Source organism: Rhinatrema bivittatum, chromosome 1, assembly GCF_901001135.1.
Source record: "Rhinatrema bivittatum chromosome 1, aRhiBiv1.1, whole genome shotgun sequence".
Lineage (NCBI taxonomy): Eukaryota > Metazoa > Chordata > Amphibia > Gymnophiona > Rhinatrematidae > Rhinatrema > Rhinatrema bivittatum.
Genome location: NC_042615.1, coordinates 158,080,807 through 158,100,537, shown reverse-complemented (window position 1 = coordinate 158,100,537; position 19,731 = coordinate 158,080,807). Strand labels below are relative to the sequence as shown.

At 41.7% G+C, this 19,731-nt stretch overlaps 1 protein-coding gene across 12 annotated transcripts in view; it reads right to left on the bottom strand.

Annotated features, from left to right (window-relative positions):
• Positions 1–19,731, bottom strand: part of RBM47 (RNA binding motif protein 47) — a 363,750-nt gene that overhangs the window by 46,787 nt on the left and 297,232 nt on the right. For 5 of the 12 annotated variants that reach the window (XM_029589008.1, XM_029588998.1, XM_029589025.1 and 2 more), the window contains exons 2-3: positions 19,062–19,150; positions 17,201–17,323 (exon numbers count right to left, since the gene is read on the bottom strand). The exons of 4 other annotated variants lie outside the window; for them this stretch is intronic. In XM_029589008.1, coding sequence (XP_029444868.1) covers positions 17,201–17,295 — 95 coding nt within the window. In that variant the 5' untranslated portion in view covers positions 17,296–17,323; positions 19,062–19,150. The remainder of the gene's footprint in view (positions 1–17,200; positions 17,324–19,061; positions 19,151–19,731) is intronic. 3 more of the 12 variants (XM_029589049.1, XM_029589042.1, XM_029589059.1) reach the window with 1 other exon arrangement.

Sequence of the window (19,731 nt, the reverse complement as noted above, 5' to 3'; positions counted from 1 at the left end):
TTTTAAAGAGAATGGGGGGAACCCATTGCTTTATACACTTGCTGAACTTGGTGGTAAAGGACACTGTAAGGGGCCAAGGAGGAATACAGCAGCTTAGTCCTGAAGGAACTGATAGAGAGGTTCAGGAAGAGAGTAGGATATTTACACCAGAGCATGAATGCTGGGCAGCAGCTCCATGAGACACAATAAGCAGCAGAGGCATCTCTGCACCAGCTTATTCAGCATTTAGGCACTAAGTGGCATTACACCTATCTGATGCTGCAGAAGTTAGTGAAGCAAAGGACAACCCTTCATGCCTGGTCTCTGGAAAGTGAACTGTGTGTGAATCGCCCCCCCCCCCCCCCTGGGCTACCAAAGATGCAGATGATACAAGTCATAAAGCTCTTCAAGGATGCCATGGAGGATCTCAGCTCTGCAAGACACACAACATGGGTGAGGTCATTCCCATAGTCAATATCCTGAAGAAGTTAAAAGAGTCTCTAGCAGGAATAAGAATGTTCGAGTTCCCTGAAATCCATGCAGTGCCGGAAAAAAACAGAACAGCTGTTCTGGAGGTAGCACCAGCAGCAAGTCTCCATAAGAACATAAAAAGTGCTATGCTGGGTCAGACCATGGTCCATTGAGCCCAGCATCCTGTCTCAGACAGTGGCCAGTCTGGGTCACAAGTATCTGGCAGATAGCCAATATTTGATCTATTTTTTGTATCTCACTCCCAGGGATAAGCACTGGCTTTCCCAAGTCTACCTGGATAATTGTTTATGGACTTTTCCTTCAGGAACATGTCTAACCCTCTTTTGGACATGTTAGTTGCCTTGATCCTACCCTCTGGCAACAAATTCCATAGCTTGATTGTGCGCTGACTGAAAATATATTTCCTACAATTTGTTTTAAATATGCCAGTTGCTAGTTTTATGGCATGTCCTCTAGTTCTACTGTTATTTGAAAGGGTAAATAACCTTTCCCTATTTATTCGTTCTACCCTACTCATGATTTTATTAATTTCATTCATATCCTATCTCAATCATCTCTTTTCCAAGCTAGAGCCCAAATCTGTTTAGCCTTTCTTCATAAGGGAGCTTTCCATCCCCTTTATCATTTTTGTCACCCTTCTCTGTACCTTTAATATGCTTGCTGTGTCTTTTTTTAGATGGGGGTGACCAGAATTGCAAATCCTTAAAGGTATGGTTGCACCATGGATCTATACAAATGCATTATGATAGTCTCAGTTTTGTTCTCTATTCCTTTTCAAATAATTCCTAACATTCTATTTGCCTTTTGACTGGCACTACAAACTGAGCAAAAGATTTCAAGGTATTGTCAACAAGGATTCAGAGGTCTTTTTCCTGGGTGGTGACTCCTTTCAAGGAACTCAGCATCATGTACCTGTGGTTGGGATTATTTTTCCCTATGTGCATTATTTTGCCCTTGTCCACATTAAATTGCATCTGTCATTTATAGGTTCTGTCTCCTTGCATCATGAGATCCTTCTGTAGTTCCTCACAATCTGCTGCTGTTTTAATGATTCTGAAGGAGAAAGAGCTATCAACAAAAAGGGAGAAGAATCAGCTTGAAGATGATAGGGGTGAAGAAAGGATGGTAGAGGCTGACTAGTGGGAGAAGTGGGTGGAAATTGAGACTGGCTGGGATGGTATTGTAGAAGAATATATTGGGGGAAAACATTTTGAAGGGGAGAGCAGCTGGGGAGAGAATGTGGAAGTACAGTCATTGTCTTAGTTCCTCAAGTCACAAGTACACTTGAGCAACCGTTATCAGCTGCATCATCAGAGAGGGACCTCCCTCCCTTCCCACCGCCACCAGCTGCGTCAATGGAGGACGACTCCTCTTTCCAAGTGATGACCCTGGCTCACACACTGAAATGTTTTGCCAAATTAGTCCCCGCTTTAGAGCAGTGATCTTCACTATTTTTAGAGGGCGTGTGTCAGTCTGAAGTGGAGTTGGAGTGCAGCAGCATGTTTGAGCTGCTTCAGTAAATTAAACTGAAAAACAGAGCATCCTCAGGATGAATAGCTAGATGGAGAAGGCCAATCTCCTAGTGAAGTCCTGAGCTCGTGGGAGGAGCGGAGTCTCACTTGTAGAGTTTCCAGTCAGTGTGGACAATTGTAATGGAATCCTCTCCACACACAAACAAAAATTCTAAGGAGAAAATGAAGCCCTACTATGTAGTATCTCTGGACCATGCAGGATTCACTGGATAGTACCTTCAAAGAAAGTGGGTAAGCTGGGGAGAAGCCACACACTAAAATCATGGAACTTTACACTGAGCAACATTTCTTAAGTTTGAGTAATGATCTGCCTATTGCATTGATAGCCATGATCCCAAAGCTCCAAATGAAACCTATACTAGAAGGATTTAAGGAGGAGAGATTAGTGGAAAGCCTATGAACTCTGAAAAATGAAATGTTAAACCTACTATGCCCATTCTTTCTACACTCAAATTATGCCTGTGTTGCTGCTTAGAATTACTTTGCCTGTATATAAAAAGTAGATCAGTTGGAACCATAGCTTTTAGAGTTGTCTGTTGTGTTTTGAGGTCTTGACTAATGCAGGTCAGGGCTGCCACAGAGACGATCTGGTCACCTTTACTTTTGAATGCTTTCACCAATGGCCCACTACACCAACTGCTCAATAAAGAACCATTAAACCATCAGGAACTGACCTCTGGAGCAAATGGTTACACCACTAAAACATGAGGAGGATCTGATCTGGCAAATGGGTATCTGCTTTATACATGATTCTCATCACTGTAAAACTGTATACATGCATAAAAAAAACAAATAAAATATTTTAAGATTCTTAAGTGTCAAAAATCACTGAAACCTTAAGAAAGAATAAAGCAGTTTTTGAAGCTGGCAGAGGAAGGGAGATGTGCTAGAACAGTATCCCCCCTATCAATAGCAGCACAGAAGTACTGGTACCCTTCTCAGTCCCACAAATAAAGGTACTTTCGCAAGAAATACAGAAGGTAATGATATGCTTGCTAAATCCTCGCATTTCAAACACTCTTTGTAGCAAGATCCACAAATCAACTTAGGGCAGTGGTTCTAAACCCAGTCCTTGGGACTCATCTGACTAGTCTGGTTTCCACAATTAATATGCATGAGACATATCTGCATACAATGTAAATAGTGCATGAAAATTTCTCATGCATATTCATTGTGGATATCCTGACAGACAGCCAGGCCAGGCAATTCCCGAGGACTGGGCTGAGAACCACTGACCTAGAAAGCCATCAACTAAAACATTTATTTTAAAGCAGTCAATGAGAAGTATTAGCATTGCTTTGCTTTGTCAGAGTTATTTCAATAGGATTATTTCATCTGCAAGCTACCAATCTACAGTTAAACTGTTTTCTGCCCTGCTCTTGATTCTCCATTAAGACCCAAAAGGAAACTTGTTATGATGCTAAGTGCATGGATGACCAGATTTTACCAACCAGGGATCAAACTGTTGTTTCCTATCATTTCCATGGACTATGACTAACTCTTGGACTGTGGTATATGGCAGTTATGTAAAACAAATGCATCTAACACAGTTAGAAATCCCATGGCAAACTCAAACTGTACTATGATTTGCAGCACTCTCTGATGGTCTTGGGGGAAATGTCTGCAATCGGGTCTACCTCCCAAAAACCAAAAGTAATAGCCAACCATCACCAGGTGGCCCTGGCCTGGCAATGAAAAAAATAAACAAACCATAACTAGCTTTCACTGGTTACACATATATACATAGTAAGACTGTAACATAATAATGACAGCAGAAGAGGAACAAATGGTCCATCCAGTCTGCCCAGCAAGTTTATCTGTCACACCGTGTAGGTTACCCTCATGTTTTTCTTAAGGGTAGCAACTGCTGCTCCATGCAGTTATTCCCAAACCATATGATAACCCACAAAAAATGTATTGCTAGCAACATTTTTACTGGGTGATGAGCCTCTTGAAAATTCAGACAATGCTGATGTGTTTTGCTTATGGACTTGGCTATAGAAGCAGTCCTGTGCTTTTTGACTTATGTCTGCATATCAGTACCCCAGACCATAAAAGTCAGGGCCTGTGTTGGTTGTCATCCAAATCCAGTTCCTCTTATACCCCCCTTTCTCCCCCAATGATGTTGTAGTTTCGACAAAAGCATCAAGGCTTATTGGTTTAGGGCATTAATCCCTTGCTTTCTGTTAAGAGTAGTAATTGCTGCTCCGTCAGGTTACTCCCATGCTTATCAGTTCCTCAGATTGTAAAAATCAGGACCCTTGTTGGTTGTTGTCTGAATCCAACTTCCCTTTGCCCCCCCTGCCATTGAAGCAGAGAGCAATGATGCAGTTGCATTAAAAGTATCAAGATTTACATCACATTCCTGCACAGCCTTTAACCTCTGCCAGGACATCCCTGGCTTTGCAAAGGAAGGCCTCTATTCCAAGATGGTTAGCATGCATTATTGGCAGTATCTCTGGCCTCATTATCTTCACTATGGTGTTCTTTACAAAAGAACACAGAGTAATCAACCTGAAGGTTTATCTCATCTATGTAACCCAATAATCTCTGATGCTGACATGTGACTGTCATTCAGATCCAGCTATCCAACCAAAACTGTTCTGTTTAAGACTTGCAACACTGCATCTTGTTGAGTGTGTCTCTATATTTGCTCCAGATGTTGATCTGGAACCTGCAGAAATTCAGCATAATCAGTTTGCTCAAGCCCTGTATAGAATCTTTCCTCAGCTCTGATGGAGATTTTGTAGTCTGGTGTCTCTGACCTGATCTGCCTTTGAGGCAGTGCTGCCTGGGATAGGAGGTCAGCAATGTACATCTCAGAGCCTTTCTTTTAGGTTACCACCAAATTCTACTTTGTTGTAGCTGTAACATCATATGCTGCAAATGTTTAGGGGTACTAAGCAGAGTTGGGTTTTTTTTTTTTGTTTTTTTTTAAATAGTCATTAGTGGTCTGTGTTCACAGTCTATACATAACTTGGCTTGACCATGTAAGTACTGGTCAAATCTCTCCTTTTCAATCTGTGCACACCTCTGTTGCAAGGGTGACAGCAACCTTAATGGATCTGTGATTGACTGACCATTTTGCAGCAGAGTGGCTCGTAGACCTTTTACACTTGCATTGCTTTATGATGTGACTTCTTCATGAACATCACTGTCCTCATAGTATTTAAACACTGGATGTTGTATGACTTGAGACTTTACTTGTTTGACTGCCATGCCCAGAAGCTGTCAATCAATCTCCAGAGCAGCTCACATACATCTGACACATGAGGCAGGAATTTTTCAAAGTAATTTAAGAACTTTATAAAGCACATCCTCTGGTTATGGCATCTCTAAAATTGTGCACATCTTTTCTGGATCTGGGCAAATGCCCCATAGAAAGAACAACTGGAAGTTGCAACCGTAGCTTTTTCTTATTCAACTTGAGATATTGTCTAGCTCTTTCTAACAGTCCTATCAGATTGTGGTCGTGGTCATGGTCAGCCGTTCCTTCTACCATTGTGTCACCATAGACATACACCAGTCATCTGTCATCACCTCCACTACTGGCAGTCCTTCCATGGCTTCATGCTGCCTGGACTGGTATTCCTCAGATGTGGTGGCAATTACTATCCAAAAAGGAGTCCAAAAATGTGTAAGGTAGCTGCTTTGTTCATTAACTTAACTTGCCAGAACACATCTTGGCCTTGGCCAGGTTTTACAGGATCTTTTCTATGGTGGACATCAAACAGTGTGAGCGTTTTAGTGCTCTATTTAATTTTTTTGGATTGATATAGATTCTCAATTTTCCTTGTTTCCTGACTGTAACCATGCTGATAAACCATTTGGTGGGCTTGGTAACTTTCTTCAACACTCCAGGTCTTTAGAGAAGCTGAGACTTTTCATGGCTGGTGTTGAACTGGTTTGATAGTGGAGTCCACCTTCATGAGATACTCATCCTATAAACATCCAAGTCCTTGTAATATTCCCCATAGCTGTTCATAACCTTCTCACAGGTTAGAGGATGCTCTAGAGTTAATTTTCACTCTGTTGTATATGGTCTTCCCCACGTTCAATACCATTTTCTCACTTGTGGTTGTGGCCTGTCTGTCCCTTGCACAAGCTGTAATTGCATACTGTAATCCTTGCCTTTGCCCTATAAGCAGCCTATGGAAATCAAATCATCACACCATTTTAGCTTGGTTTTACTTTTCTGCAGAAGGGGATTCCTTTCTTGTGTTATCTTTCAGTATTCCCTCTATGCCATTAGATTGCATGCTGCACCACAATCTATCTGGCGCAAGACTTCCTTGCCTGGCTGGTTTCCTTTGCTCAGGTGTAGTGGCACAAACCACTGCACTCTGGTGCTGCTCACCTTAACTATAGGTTGTATGGTTGTAAAAATGGATTCATCAGAAGTGCCGTTTCTGTGTCTTCTTCCATATGAATCTTATTGTTTCATTTCTGCAAAATGATTCTCTCTCTTGCATTTCTTCCCAAACACTGGGCAATGCTCCCTGCCCTGGTGTCATTGCACCCACAATAGAATGACATTTACCCTTCTCTGGAGTGTGCTTGTCTCGACCATATGCCTCGCATGTGCTCTCTTAGCTGGTGTCTCTTTGCTATGAAAGTCACTATTTCTGTCTCTGTGCTATGTGTACATATTTTCTTCAGCTGTAGGTCAGCAACCTCATGACCTTTGATTGTGACCTGAAAAATACCCAGTTTGTAGCCAGGTCCCCTTATACTGCATGGGGGAATGGGGCAGGGAATGTACTTCTTCTCCTTGTTCCTTTTTACTTACTGTTCTACATTCCTGCTCCAATTAGCCCTTTCCCAGAAGCTTTCCTCTTGTGTTTACAGTTTTCTTCATAAAGGGGATGCAATTTAGTGGCTTAAAAACCACCAAATTATGCCTCAGGCTTCTAATACCATGTTTACCAATTACACCATGTTTTTAACAACACTTTATTGAACAATGTTCCATAGTAACACAGACAAACCAGTACTAGTGCCAGCAGAGCCAGTAGATGGTAGAGCTACCAGAGACATCATTTAAGTGTCATAAAAGTGAGGCCGATGCGAAAGGCTGAGGGTTAAAAGTGTGCACTAAAATTCAGCACACAGTTTCTTATGCACAAGCTAATTTGTTTTCAGCTCCCGCTGCAGTAAGTTAACAGTATGCCAATGTATCGGGAGTTTAAAAATGTGCACAAACTGGAAAACGTGTGCAAAGAAAAAGCTTAGCGCACAGTAAAACATGGCTTATATGCATAACTCATTTTCTGTGCAGAAAACATGGTTTATCAACCTAATAAATGAAGGTTGACCGACGTGCCGCAAATGCGCAATAGAGAGCAGCTCTACTGCGCATGTGCGGGCGAGCACGTCGGTCTTAGGCAGCGTCAGGAAAAAAAAAAAACATGGCGGCGGCAGCGGGCGGCGGCGGTAGGGGCGGCGGCGGCGGTAGCGGTAGCCAGTAGCGAGGGAGGGAGGAGAGAGAGAGAGGGAGGGACGGAGAGAGGGAGTGACTGAGTGAGAGGGAGGGAGGGACTGAGTGGGAGGGAGGGACTGAGTGAGAGTGAGGGAGGGAGGTAGGGGGTGGGGAAGAGTGAGGGGAGAGGGAGAATGAGGGAGAGGTGAGAGACAGGGATGTGAGTAAGTGGAAGGGGGAGAGGGAGAATGAGGGAGAGGTGAGAGACAGGGATGTGAGTAAGTGGAAGGGTAAGAAGTTGTGGAGCAGAGACAAAGGGAGTGGAGGAGGGCTGAGGGGGAGGGGATGGGATTGAGAGAGGGTGGGAGTGACTGAGGGAAGGGGAGAGAGGTGGGAGTGACTGAGGGAAGGGGAGGGAGTTGAGAGTGAGGGGAAGAAGGCAGTGGGAGACAGAGGGTGAGTAAGACTGAGTGGAGGAAAGGGGAGGAGTGAACGAGGGGAAGGGGGAGAGAGGGAGAAAAAGTGTAGAAGTGTGCTGTGTTAGAAAATGGACTGAAAACAAAATGTAATGTAGCCCGTTTTAACGGGCTTAACGGCTTGTATGTATATAAAGGATGATTTTAGCATACAAAAATGCTTTCTGCATGGATAGAATTTGTACACATGAACCATGTTTCTTTGCAAAAAGCATTTTTTATGCATATAAATCACATTTTATGCATTGAAAACATGCTTTTTGTGCATAAAGCAAGTTTTCTGTACACAAAATACTGAATACAGGTCCCAGCACCAGAACTCTAGTTTCCACATACAGAGTAACATTAGTTTGAGGTGTAGTAAAGTTTCCAAGGCTAGAAATAAAATTGCCAACATTAAGAAAATACGAGGTAGGCCTGTGCACCTCCCTGTATTGGGAATAATAGCTAATAAATGAAAAAGAGCTAAACAATTTCCAATATCCCAATATGGCAAACAAAAAAGGAAAATCACTAAAAATATTCAGTGTCTAGGGCCGCCCGGACGACTCAATCATTTGCGGCAAAAAAGATTTTTTTAAAATATTTTTTTAATGCATTAAAACATCCAATTATTCAATATAGGTGACCGTGGCTCTACAATGGCTGATGTTTCTCACCACCATGTTTCATCAGGAGCCGCAAAGTCATTTTACTATAATCTTTTTATCACACTGTTTTCCTTCACGGTCTTCAAGATAGATGAGATGTCCTGTCCGAAGGAAAACAGTGTAAATGACTGAGTCGTCCGGGCGGCTCAAGACACTGAGGGCACGCCGTCAGGCTTGCTGTTGCGGCTTTGAGACTGGCTCATTCGCAAGACATAGTTATATATAAAGTGTTTTTTTGGTGAATAATAGCTAATGCCATTAGCAGCATAGAATTTCCATTCTAGGGTGCTAACTTAAACTGACAACGTTGAGTGCATATTTTTTGTGCACAAATCTCTTTGCTGCGTCGGCAGTAGTTTGCCCACAAAAAGCGTGCACAAGAATGAAGGTTAAACTGTGTGCTATGAAGAAACTACTTTATTGCATCAACCTCATTAAGAGCAGGCACTACTATTCCCACCCCCAGTGTGCACTGCACTGTCTTTCTAAAACAGGGAACGAGGGGAGCAGAAGAGATGGGAGGAAGAATGAAGGAGCAGGGACAGAACATGTGCTTACACTATGCATAACTGCTGTGACCTAAGAGGGATGAAAAGAATGGTTCCCAAGTCAATCAAAACATCAATGGTGGCTCTTCACTCCACTCCACTCAACCTGTGTCTTAAGTTCCTACCATCTCCCCTGCGCAGAGAAAACAAACTATCAGGTAGGCCTCAGGTTGCTAAATGTACAGAACATGTTCTTAGATAGCCAGAACTATACAATCCTCATGCACTAAGGCCTGGATTTATCAAAATGCGGTAAGAACCGCATGCGATAGCAAAAGGGGCGTGGTTTATGCAAAAATTCAGTTTATCGCAATTTGTGCTAATTAGCTGTGCAAAGAGCTAAGTTAGTGCACATTGCGATAGCATTATCTGAATTTGTGATAGGTGTCAGACCTGTTGTATTTCCTGCATATGAACAATGGGAGGACCATTTTTGAGAGAGAGAGAGAGAGAGAGAAAGAGAGAGAGAGAGAGAGGGGCTCTGGGCCCAGCTATTGCATGTGTTAATGGGACTTTTCACATGCAATAAGCCCTTAACACATGCAAAAACACCTTATTACATTTTGATAAATGACCCCCTAAGATGGCAACTTTCAAGCCAGCGCCCAGGCGCACATATGTTAGGACGCGGCTATTTTATAACTTGCACGCATATATGCCCACGTTATAAAATAGCCTGGCAGCGCGCACATGTGCGCAGAATTTTAAGTGGAAATGCACATGGGTATGCAAATCCTGCTTAAGTCAGGGGATTTTAAAAGGGGCACGCACCAATGCCGTGCCCAGTTTTACCAGTTCATCTCCAGTTCACCCATTTAAGAGATAGGGCCTCCAAAACCCCTTAACTTAATAGCCTTCACTCCCCACCCCCCAGTTAGCTCCAACCTTTAAAACCCTGCAGATCCGGTTAGTTTTCTTTATTTTACAATTTACACCTCTTCCATAGCAGAAGTAAATTTATGTGGCAGAGGACCCTGGCGTGCGCCGGCCGCCTGGGCATGTAAGTATTTACGCGCACGTCTCTGGCTCATGCCCATTCCCCACCCAGACCACGCCCCCACACCCCTTTTTTGAAAAATGCTGGAGAGGTGCGTGCTGCGGGAGATAAGCGCATATCTGGGCAGCTTTTAAAAAGCTGCTCAGCGCGCGCATGCCCAATGTATTCACGCATCCTCCTATTAATGCGCCTGCCGGATTTTTAAAATTCGCCTTTAAGAGAGTGCTTGCAAGCGTGTATGGTGTTTGTGTTAGGATGGCCATTGGCCATTCTTTAGTAGAAACAGGACACACAATTGTCCTGTAGTCAATGGAAAAAAAAAATGATACATGAGGCACATGGACAGGTCTAGGATTTTACAAAGGGGGTGATGCATCATCCCCCTAGTTCTTCCCCCTCATATTCTTATCCTTTTTTTTTCTGTTCTCTCCTCTTTCCCTCCTGTCTGTCCTTTTCAGGGTCCTCTCTATCACACCCCTAGAATTTCTACTCCACTTTCCCTTTTAGCATTTCTTTCTCTCCTGCCTCAGATATCTCTGCATCTTCCAGCCACCTTAAATATATCTTTATTTCCCCTTTAATTCTTTTCTATCTCCTGCCCCCTCCCACTAAGGTTCCTCTCCATCTCCCTCTCACAGGATTCCATCTCCTCATCTCCCAGTCTTGCCTCCTTTCTTTTAGGTTCTTCTCCATTGCTACCCTTCCCCCATCTCTCCAGATGTATCTCAGTCTCATACTTCCTCCCCATAATCCTATCACCCCACACCCAGTTTCCCCTCTATCTCCCTCTCCATTTTTTTCAAGCTCCTTTATAGTTCCTTGGGACACAATATTATGGGCAGAGTAGTGGCTGGCCAGCAGGACGGGAACATGGTTAGCCAATACGCCCTGTCCCCTTGGCTGCTGTTCTTCTACGGTGTGTGCTCTGTAAACAGAAAACATAGCAAAGGGAGGTGGAGCAGCCACAGAGATTGGAAGTGCATGTTTGCTGTGTCTCCATGCTGCTAGGACTGCCGCTGATGTAACTGCCAGGGTCGACACGAACTGGAAGAAGGTTGGCCTTGTAAACATAGTAATGTTTGGAACAGTTTTTACCAAGGGGATGTCCCAGTGATCATCCCAGTGTGTACATACGTAGGTAAGATGTACTTTTGTTCTCTTATTTATTTTACTTTCTCCATCTTAGGCAAAGTTGTTTTTTTCTTTTTAAACATTTTTGGACCAACCCTAAGATATTTTTTTTTCCTGCTTTGGGTGCTGGGATTGGTCAAGTTCCCCTTATCTAACCTGGGTTGAGCATCAGCAATGCATGGTTGGTTGTAGTTTTTGGTTTTTGAAGAAGTGGAGTTATTGTGGTGGTACCTCAACTTGTTCCAGAGGGGTAGGATTGTGCCCCGCTAGCCAGTTGCTTTCACAGAATGGGAAGAGGGGACTGTTTAGTTGTGAGAGAAGAAGAGAACCTTTTGAGAGAAGGAGGCTTTTAGCCCCTGCCTGAGGAGATTAGGATAACCTTTTTTTCCACCACCTTCCTGCCTGCTTTTTGGAGAGAAGAATTCTCAATCTTTCCTGTCACCAGGAAGGGACATTGACTCAGTCTCCTCCTCTCTCTCCAATTCTAAGGCACTTGGAGTTTCATTTCATCAAGATCACATAACGTTTATTTTGTGTTCTATGATTTTTGCCCTTTTTTGGTTTGGATGAAGTGCTTCTAAGCTACAGTAAACTTTATGTTTGAACACCATTTCAAGCTTCTTGCCTGCTCTCTTTCTGAATTGGAGACCCAGCCTACTGAAATCTACTGGAGTAAGTACCCTTGTGGGAAAGGTCATGCGGGACTGGAGACACTGTGTATTGATCCCCACTTATTGGGCATCTAGGGCCCTGGTGGCTTGTCCTCCTTCCCACCAGAGAAAACCTAACACCCCAGTGGCTAACAGTGTGTGAATGAAATAAATAAATAAATCAAAGCGAATTAGAGGACCAGGACAGTGAGACTGGCCCTGGAGACTCTGTGGCCCCTTTTATTCTGGCACTAAACTGAAGAGGGGGTTATACATATATAAACACAATCACGCACAAGGCAAAACACTGTTCCTTTTAAGTTGTGGCATGCCCATAGGCCGTCAGCAAAACATAGTGTGCACAAATTGAAATAAATCAAAGAAAGTTTTAAAGGAAAAAGTACAATAAATGGTATCTGTACCTAAAAGATCCCATTTAAATTTAATGCTGTTTATTTAAAATAAGTGTTATGTTAAAACAATGGAGAACTATTTTCATCGAAACAATTACTTAAAATAACACTTCTGAAATCCCAATATTATTTACTTTCAAGGACACTTGGGTCATAGCACAAAAGTCAAACAAAGAATTTTTGTGCACATAGCCTATTAAATTAGAGGAACATTGATATATATTTGTAACAATGGAATATAGGTATGTATTTCACCTCCACCTAACTGTAAGTATCTAGATGCACATGTAAATCAGAAGTCTACAATAGCAGGAAACAAAAATTGGAAACCAAAATCTACTGAGGAACACATGAAATTCTGAATCTGATATTTCTTGTCCTGAATTGTGACAAAGTAACACATGCTAACCAGACAACAATGCATTTTCAATATCAGAGTCAATTACTTTTTTTTTTTCATTTGTAAAGATGATGTTTTTAGAGAATATGCTGTGCGATTTCCTCAAGTGCAGAAAACCAGAACTCTAGAGGGCAGAGACTAGCACTAATCTTGGATAGCTGTAATAATTTCAAATCTGGATACCACTTCCCAGTTCTTGCTAGAATTTTTTTTTTTTTTTTTTACTTAAATGTGGACCTTTGCTTTTGGTGTTGATGGAGCAGATTCAACATTCAAAAATTACACTGTTGTGTCGGCAGTTTTGAGATCACAGACATGCTTGCAATCAAAGCAGAATCCTCATTTTCCTCTTCACCTTCTATTGCCAATGGCAATTTTATTTTTACATACCATCAAAATGGTGTCCAATGTAAATAACATGAAAAAACAAGGTTACAAAAATAATGCAAAATGACAAATGCACGAATAATAAAACCTCAATACAGGTACAGAGAAGAGCGCCAAAAAGGGGATGGATAAGCTGCCTTATGGAGAAAGTCTAAACAGATTAGGGCTCTTTAGCCTGAAGAGGAGAGGATTGAGAGGAGATATGATTTGGGATTTATAAAATCATGAGTGGGGTGGAACGGGTACATAGGGAATGGTTAGCTATCTTTTCAAACACAAGGACTATAGGACAATCCGTACTTTCTACCCTTAAATCAAATTGTCGCTCTATGTCATGCATGAAACAGCTGTGATGCCAGGATTGCCACCATGTAAGAGTAGTAAGCAATGTGGGATGAGATCTGGCATGTAGTGCAGGAACAGATATGAATGAGGCGACATAAGGAACTGGCTGAACCAGCCCTGGTTTTGTCCTGCTGCTTCTCTGGACTTGCAGTCCTGCTTTTCTTCACAAACTGGAACTACTAGTCCAATGAGAGACAAACCAGGCTTAGCTCACCCTACCCTTCATAAAATGGAATTATCTACATTTTTGACATGCGAATCCAAGTCTAACAAATATACTTTACTTTTGAGAAACTCCTGCTATAGTATTACTTACTTATTTACCATTTCCTTTTTAGCTGAGGGCACAGTGGAATGTAATTTTATGGGCATACATATAAACTGGGCACCCAGAATATTCACAGCCTTTTTTTTTCTTCCTATACCAGTTAGTAGAAGCCTGAAGCAATCTTTTTCCAAATAAGCTAACAGAAAAAAACTCTCCATTTCAGTATGGCTGGAACATAAATACATTTGTAAGGGCCAGATTCATTAAGGCTTTTCTCCCATTGTGTGTCTAGGGGTAGATTTTAAAAGATACACACCGATTTTATAACGTGTATGCCGGTGTGCGCATGTTATAAAATTAGGTGGCCATGCGCACATGTGTGCTGGATTTTACAATCCGCATTTGCACGTGTGGGTGGTGCACGCAAGGGGGGTGAATTTTTGTAAATTAAGCATGGCGACACAATTGGGCCTTCCCCAGTTCCCTCCCAGTCTGCTCCAATTAAGGAGCGGACTGGGAGGGAACTTCCCTACACCCTACCTAAACTCCCTCCCTCTTCCTCTCTCCTCTCCTCCCCACCCCCTAAACCCTTCCTATCTATCACTTTTTTTGTTTTTTTAACTTACTTCAGCTCTGGCCCTGAAGTAAGTTGCGGGTACCAGCCGGCTGCTGGCACGCGAGTCATCAGGACAATGTACAATGGCACTGCCCCAGCCCTCCCCCTGCCCAGACCACGCCCCCTGCCCGCCCCTTTTTAAGGGCCCGGCGCTTGTGCGTGTATTGGCAGCTACGGGCGTGGCTGGGCCCTTTTTAAAATGTGTGCAGCTCGCACAGGGCCCGCCCACGCTCGGAACTGCCAGAATTTGCATCCATGGCCAATTTAAAATTTGACCGTTAGTGAATCAGGTATTAATATAGCTAGAAACTATTCTACTGCAGGATACATTGGCTCATATGGTCAAAACCTGGCCCATTTCATCATTTAGTTTAAACTGTCAGAAAAGTATTGAATCTGCTTTGGAATGCATGGTTCTCTCCTAACTCACTGCCCTCTTCCGGCCCCTCATTTCCAGCTTAGGCCTAGATTCATCATTTTGCTATAAATAAAGCAAAAATAGTGCCTGTGATTAAAAAAAGGCCATTTTGCATAGATATTTTACCACAATGTTGTTAAAATGTATCACACCTGTAAGTCTTACTGGACAGCTTTTATGAGAGAGAGAGAGAGAGAGAGAGAGAGAGAAAGGCTAGTAACTCGGGCTCAGGTTTAGGTGGAGAGTTGGGTTTTGGGGGGCAGATTTACATGCACAGTCATATGTACGAACAGCACAGTTACCATCAGTGAAGAATCATTTGGAGGGATGAAAGGTGAAGGAAGAACAAATTTGTTCCATGTTCTCTCTACCTAGCCTGATTGCAGCTAGGTAGAGAGAGCATCAAGCAACGTAGAGAGAATGTGGCACAAATCTACGCTTCCTTCACCTTTCATCACTCCAAATCAGATTAAATCTTCACTGATGGTAACTATGCTGTTCGTATGTATGACTGTGCATGTAAATCTGCCCCCCAAACCTCACCCTGAGTTGATGATGACCCTCGTACAGTGGTATAAAAAGTTCAGATATAGGTCAGCCTCCCCAGAGGCTCGCTCTCACTCTCTCTCCCCCTCCCCTGAAAAGGGATTTGTGATAAATCCAGTTTTGGGAGTAACGCACAGCTATCACAGGCATAATACTCAGGAAAAAGGTATAGTTATTTCTGGCATTAAATCCCGTGATAGTGTGCGTTATGTTATTGCACGCAACATTAACCAGCCCTCATTTCCATTTATTCTGCCCAAACTCCTCCCACATGAATAGCATTTGCATACACATTTCACGATGCGGTATTTACTGCATGTATTACGGCATTATCATGGGTGTTAGGGCCCTAACGTGATTTGATAAATGACCCTGTAAGTGTGGATTTTGCTGATCTTGATGAAAACAAGAATGTATGTGGATTTGGGCAATGGAGCTGAATCCTGAGTTCTTTATCTGGCTGTTATGATAACAGAATGCATCCATTTTTAACCGCAATGCCAAAACTAACTAGCAATGTTTACCACTCTCATCCCAGTTAACCATATTGAAATTTATAGTTTTCCTTTGAGATGTGCTAAACAATGCCAGGAAATTTATGCCAGTTAAATTAATGCTTTTGCAATTTGTTTTAATTGCAATGTATCTGATGCTGCGTTGATTGCTTCATAATTTTTATCAATAAAAATTGTTTTTAAAAAAAGCACATTTGTTATTGGAGCAAATATTGATACTGTATGTTAAAAAATATATTGTATCACCTGCTCATTGAAATTTGAAAGAGTTGATTTTACTTTTAAACACTAATAAAAATGATTGAACATAAAGCACATTTGATGTAATTCATCTTATAGTTTTTTCATTGCACTCAATAGTATCTAGTCATGTGATCACAAAGTGATGTCAGAATGCCCACAAAATGTATTTCTTTAAAAAACAAAAACAAACCCCCCCCTTTTTTTTTTAAATAAAAGTATAACTGGGGTGGTTGACGCTGGTCCTCAAGAGTCATAAACTGGTCTGGTTTTCAGGATATCTACAATGAATAGCATGAGATATATATTTGCATATAATGGAGGCAGAGCATGCAATTTTCATTTAGACATTAGTTGTTGGAGGTACAACTGAAACCACTGCTCCTTCAGTTTCCTTGTACCAAATACTGCAGACATGGCCAAACCCACAATTTCTACACCTAAAGAAAACAGAAATTGCATGGAAAAAAATATAAACTACTTCCACCTGCAAAATGTTGTTACTTGTACATTTCCTGGGACTGCAGTAGCCTGAGACTGAAGATGAATAACTGATTTCTGAAAACATCCCAAGTTTCTACTTTTATAAAACGTGAACCTATGTCAGAGCTCGCCATGTTTCCTGGACAACATGATGTTTCATCACAAATATACACTTTTGATCTAGTGATGTACTCCCAATTTCTTATCAAAAGGCTCTGTCCAGTTCTGTTGCACTCAGTGAAGCACTCTTTGCTTAACAAGGGGCTTCAGGGAGCTCCCACAAGCTGTGTCTAGCTCATCAAATGGTTCAGTGGCCCTGTTAATAAGGATATCCAAAGGGACCCAGAAATAAAAACTCAGATTTAAAAGACATTGGCATCCCTTTACCAGAGTCACAGACAGATGTCAGATACACAATGCTAGGAGTAGTGGTAAACAGAGGTAGCCATTTTGCTCTCCAGGTCATGAGTTAGACTGGAGGATTCTTTTTCATAGGAGGGAAATAAGTTTCAAGGCCCTGTTGATGGGGAATACTGCAATACCACTCTACTTTGTAAAAACCTATTTTGAGGTCTTCACTTCAAAATTCAAGCAGAGGATCAAAAACCAGGTGAGATCACTGGCATCAGATACTCGATACCAAAGCAGTTTCCAGCTCTTTGCAACCCAAGATGTCAAATCAATAAACTGGTTACCTGAATATTCCATGCAACACCTGTGGGACAGTTTCTTGATCCCATATGAACACGACTGCAGGATTATCAGGATTTCTGAAGCAAGCGGGAAACATCCCAAAGATCCCATATCCTGGTGATCTTCTACAAAACAAATAAGCTCATCCTGTCAACCCACAGGTGAGATGCTATTGTCACGGACATTGAAATACAGTGTAGATTAACTGAATCCTTCAGTCTCCTGATAAAAGCTTCTGCAGCTCTTCAGGGTCTCATTTGTTGATAGGGAGTCCCCCTGGAACACCACTCAACTCTTCTTCAACCCAGAGGTGAACTCTGCATCCTTCTAGAAAAAGGGGTGCTTGACGCTGGTCCTCAAGAGTCATAAACTGGTCTGGATTTCAGGATATCTACAATGAATAGCATGAGATATATATTTGCATATAATGGAGGCAGAGCATGCAAATTTATCTTATGCATATTCAATGCGGTTTCCTGAAAGCCTGGCTTTTTTGTGGCCCTCGAGGACTGGAGTTCGCCACCCCTGCCATACACCATGGCTGGCGCATACTAAAACTGCGCATGTTAACAAGTTTGCATGCAACAAGGGTAATACCAACTCTGATTTAAAACATGGATTTCAATATAAATTTAGTAGAAAGTCACAAGGGCTTTACACACGTTTAGTTGGCATCGTACAGTAATAAAATATTTTCCCAGCTATATTTCTATATCAATATTTAATACAAAAAAGATATAGTATACTGTGAACAAATCTTTCAGCACCAAATAAATTGTAAGTCCTCTTGGGCAGGGAAATGATGGTGGTATCTGAATTGTAACTCATCTTGAGCTCAAATTTAGAAAAGGCAAGTAATTAAATAGAAAATCCAAATCCACAATCCCAAATCCTGGTACTACTAAAAATCACAAGGAAGGCTGAGAAAAAATAAATTTAAAAAAAGATCAGATTCTTTTTTTTAGTTTATGGAAAACATTTTCACCAGCTAATTAATTAGTAATCCACATTTTCAAGTGACCATCCTCTCATATCCTTAGGATAGACTTTAGGAAACTGAAGCAAAGTTTGAAATGCCTTATAGGGCTATTCCAGAAACTGGGTATTTTCTTCAGTTCAGTATTTGTGATGGTGCTTTTTCATTTGCTTTAAGTAAAGACTTTCAGTGATCTCTACAGTACTGACTCACAACACAAAGTGAAACAGACTCCTGTGCAGGCATACAAAGAAAGTTTGTTTTTCCTTTGTAAGGAAGTATTTGTGATTTTGCTTCCTGATCAGATTTCCTTATCAGTTTGTTTACAATACATATCAATAAAATACTTTTAACAATAATCTGGATTTTATAGCTTTTTCAGCTACAGGTAATAATAATAAATTATAATTTTGGGTTTCAAGGTAACTTTTAACCAGAGAGGATCAAAATACGCTGTACAACTATTAATACTTTGGAAGCACGAGAACAGCCACCTATTTTGTGGGTGACCTGACAGCATATTTCTAGCATCTGGATTGCATGTAGGCTTCCAAAGGGGGACATGAAGAAAAGGGGAATGGTTATTACCCATGTGTAACTGAATAAACTGAGGATCTCAGGGTCACATGGAGTGGGGGAGTCTGGAGTTCATGTCATCCCATTCCACTCGACTCTAACCACTAGCCTGCACCTCCTCGGACTACACCGAGCATTCCCAGCACAGAGGCCGTCAGTGTGAACCCCAGGAAGGTGGGTGCGAAAGATTTTAAAAAGCAAAAAGTTATGTTGATGAAAGGTATTTTGTTATAATCAGCGACTTAAAATCCAGTCCTATTCCCCCCCCCCCCCCTTGTGAGTTAACATCTGACCCCATTTATAATGCTCACCTTACACCAGGGAAACCTAAGGCAACAGCTGGTTACTCATTAAACTCAGGTACCAATGGCAGACTTGTACAAATCATGCTTTTAACTTCCTGGCAGCAAGAGAGAGAGAGAGAGAGAAAAAAAAAGCAGTCATCATATCTGTGAAATTCTGTTATATCGGCAGAACTGAGCTGCAAAGTGCAGCAACTTCTGTGTGACCTCTGATCTGTAAGGTTTCTATAAACCTTTGAACCTCTGATTGGGGTTGAGAAAGAAGGTTTTACTGCCATGAGGAAGAAATTGCCAGCATTCATTTACCTCTGTGCAGAGTTAATATTATAAAAATGTTTAACCAGTCAGAAAGTTCTGAAGAAGGCCACCAAAGGATCACCTTTGCCAAAATAGGAACCATTTTCACTAAATTTAAAACAATCAGTAAAAGCTTTGGGAGCATGAAAATGCCTAGGATTTCTTGTCATGAGAAACTCTAAAGCCAAGATTCTTCAACAGTTCTGTTACATGTGTGACTCTTCTTTACCCCTAGAGAAAATGAGTGGGGAATCTCTAGAGAGCAACAGCACAGAGCACAAATGAGGGCCCAGAGAACAGGTTACCTAAAAAAAATATGCTTCTTTTTTTACAGGTAAATAGTATATGAAAAACTGAAGGACAAGATGTCACTTTGGGGGTT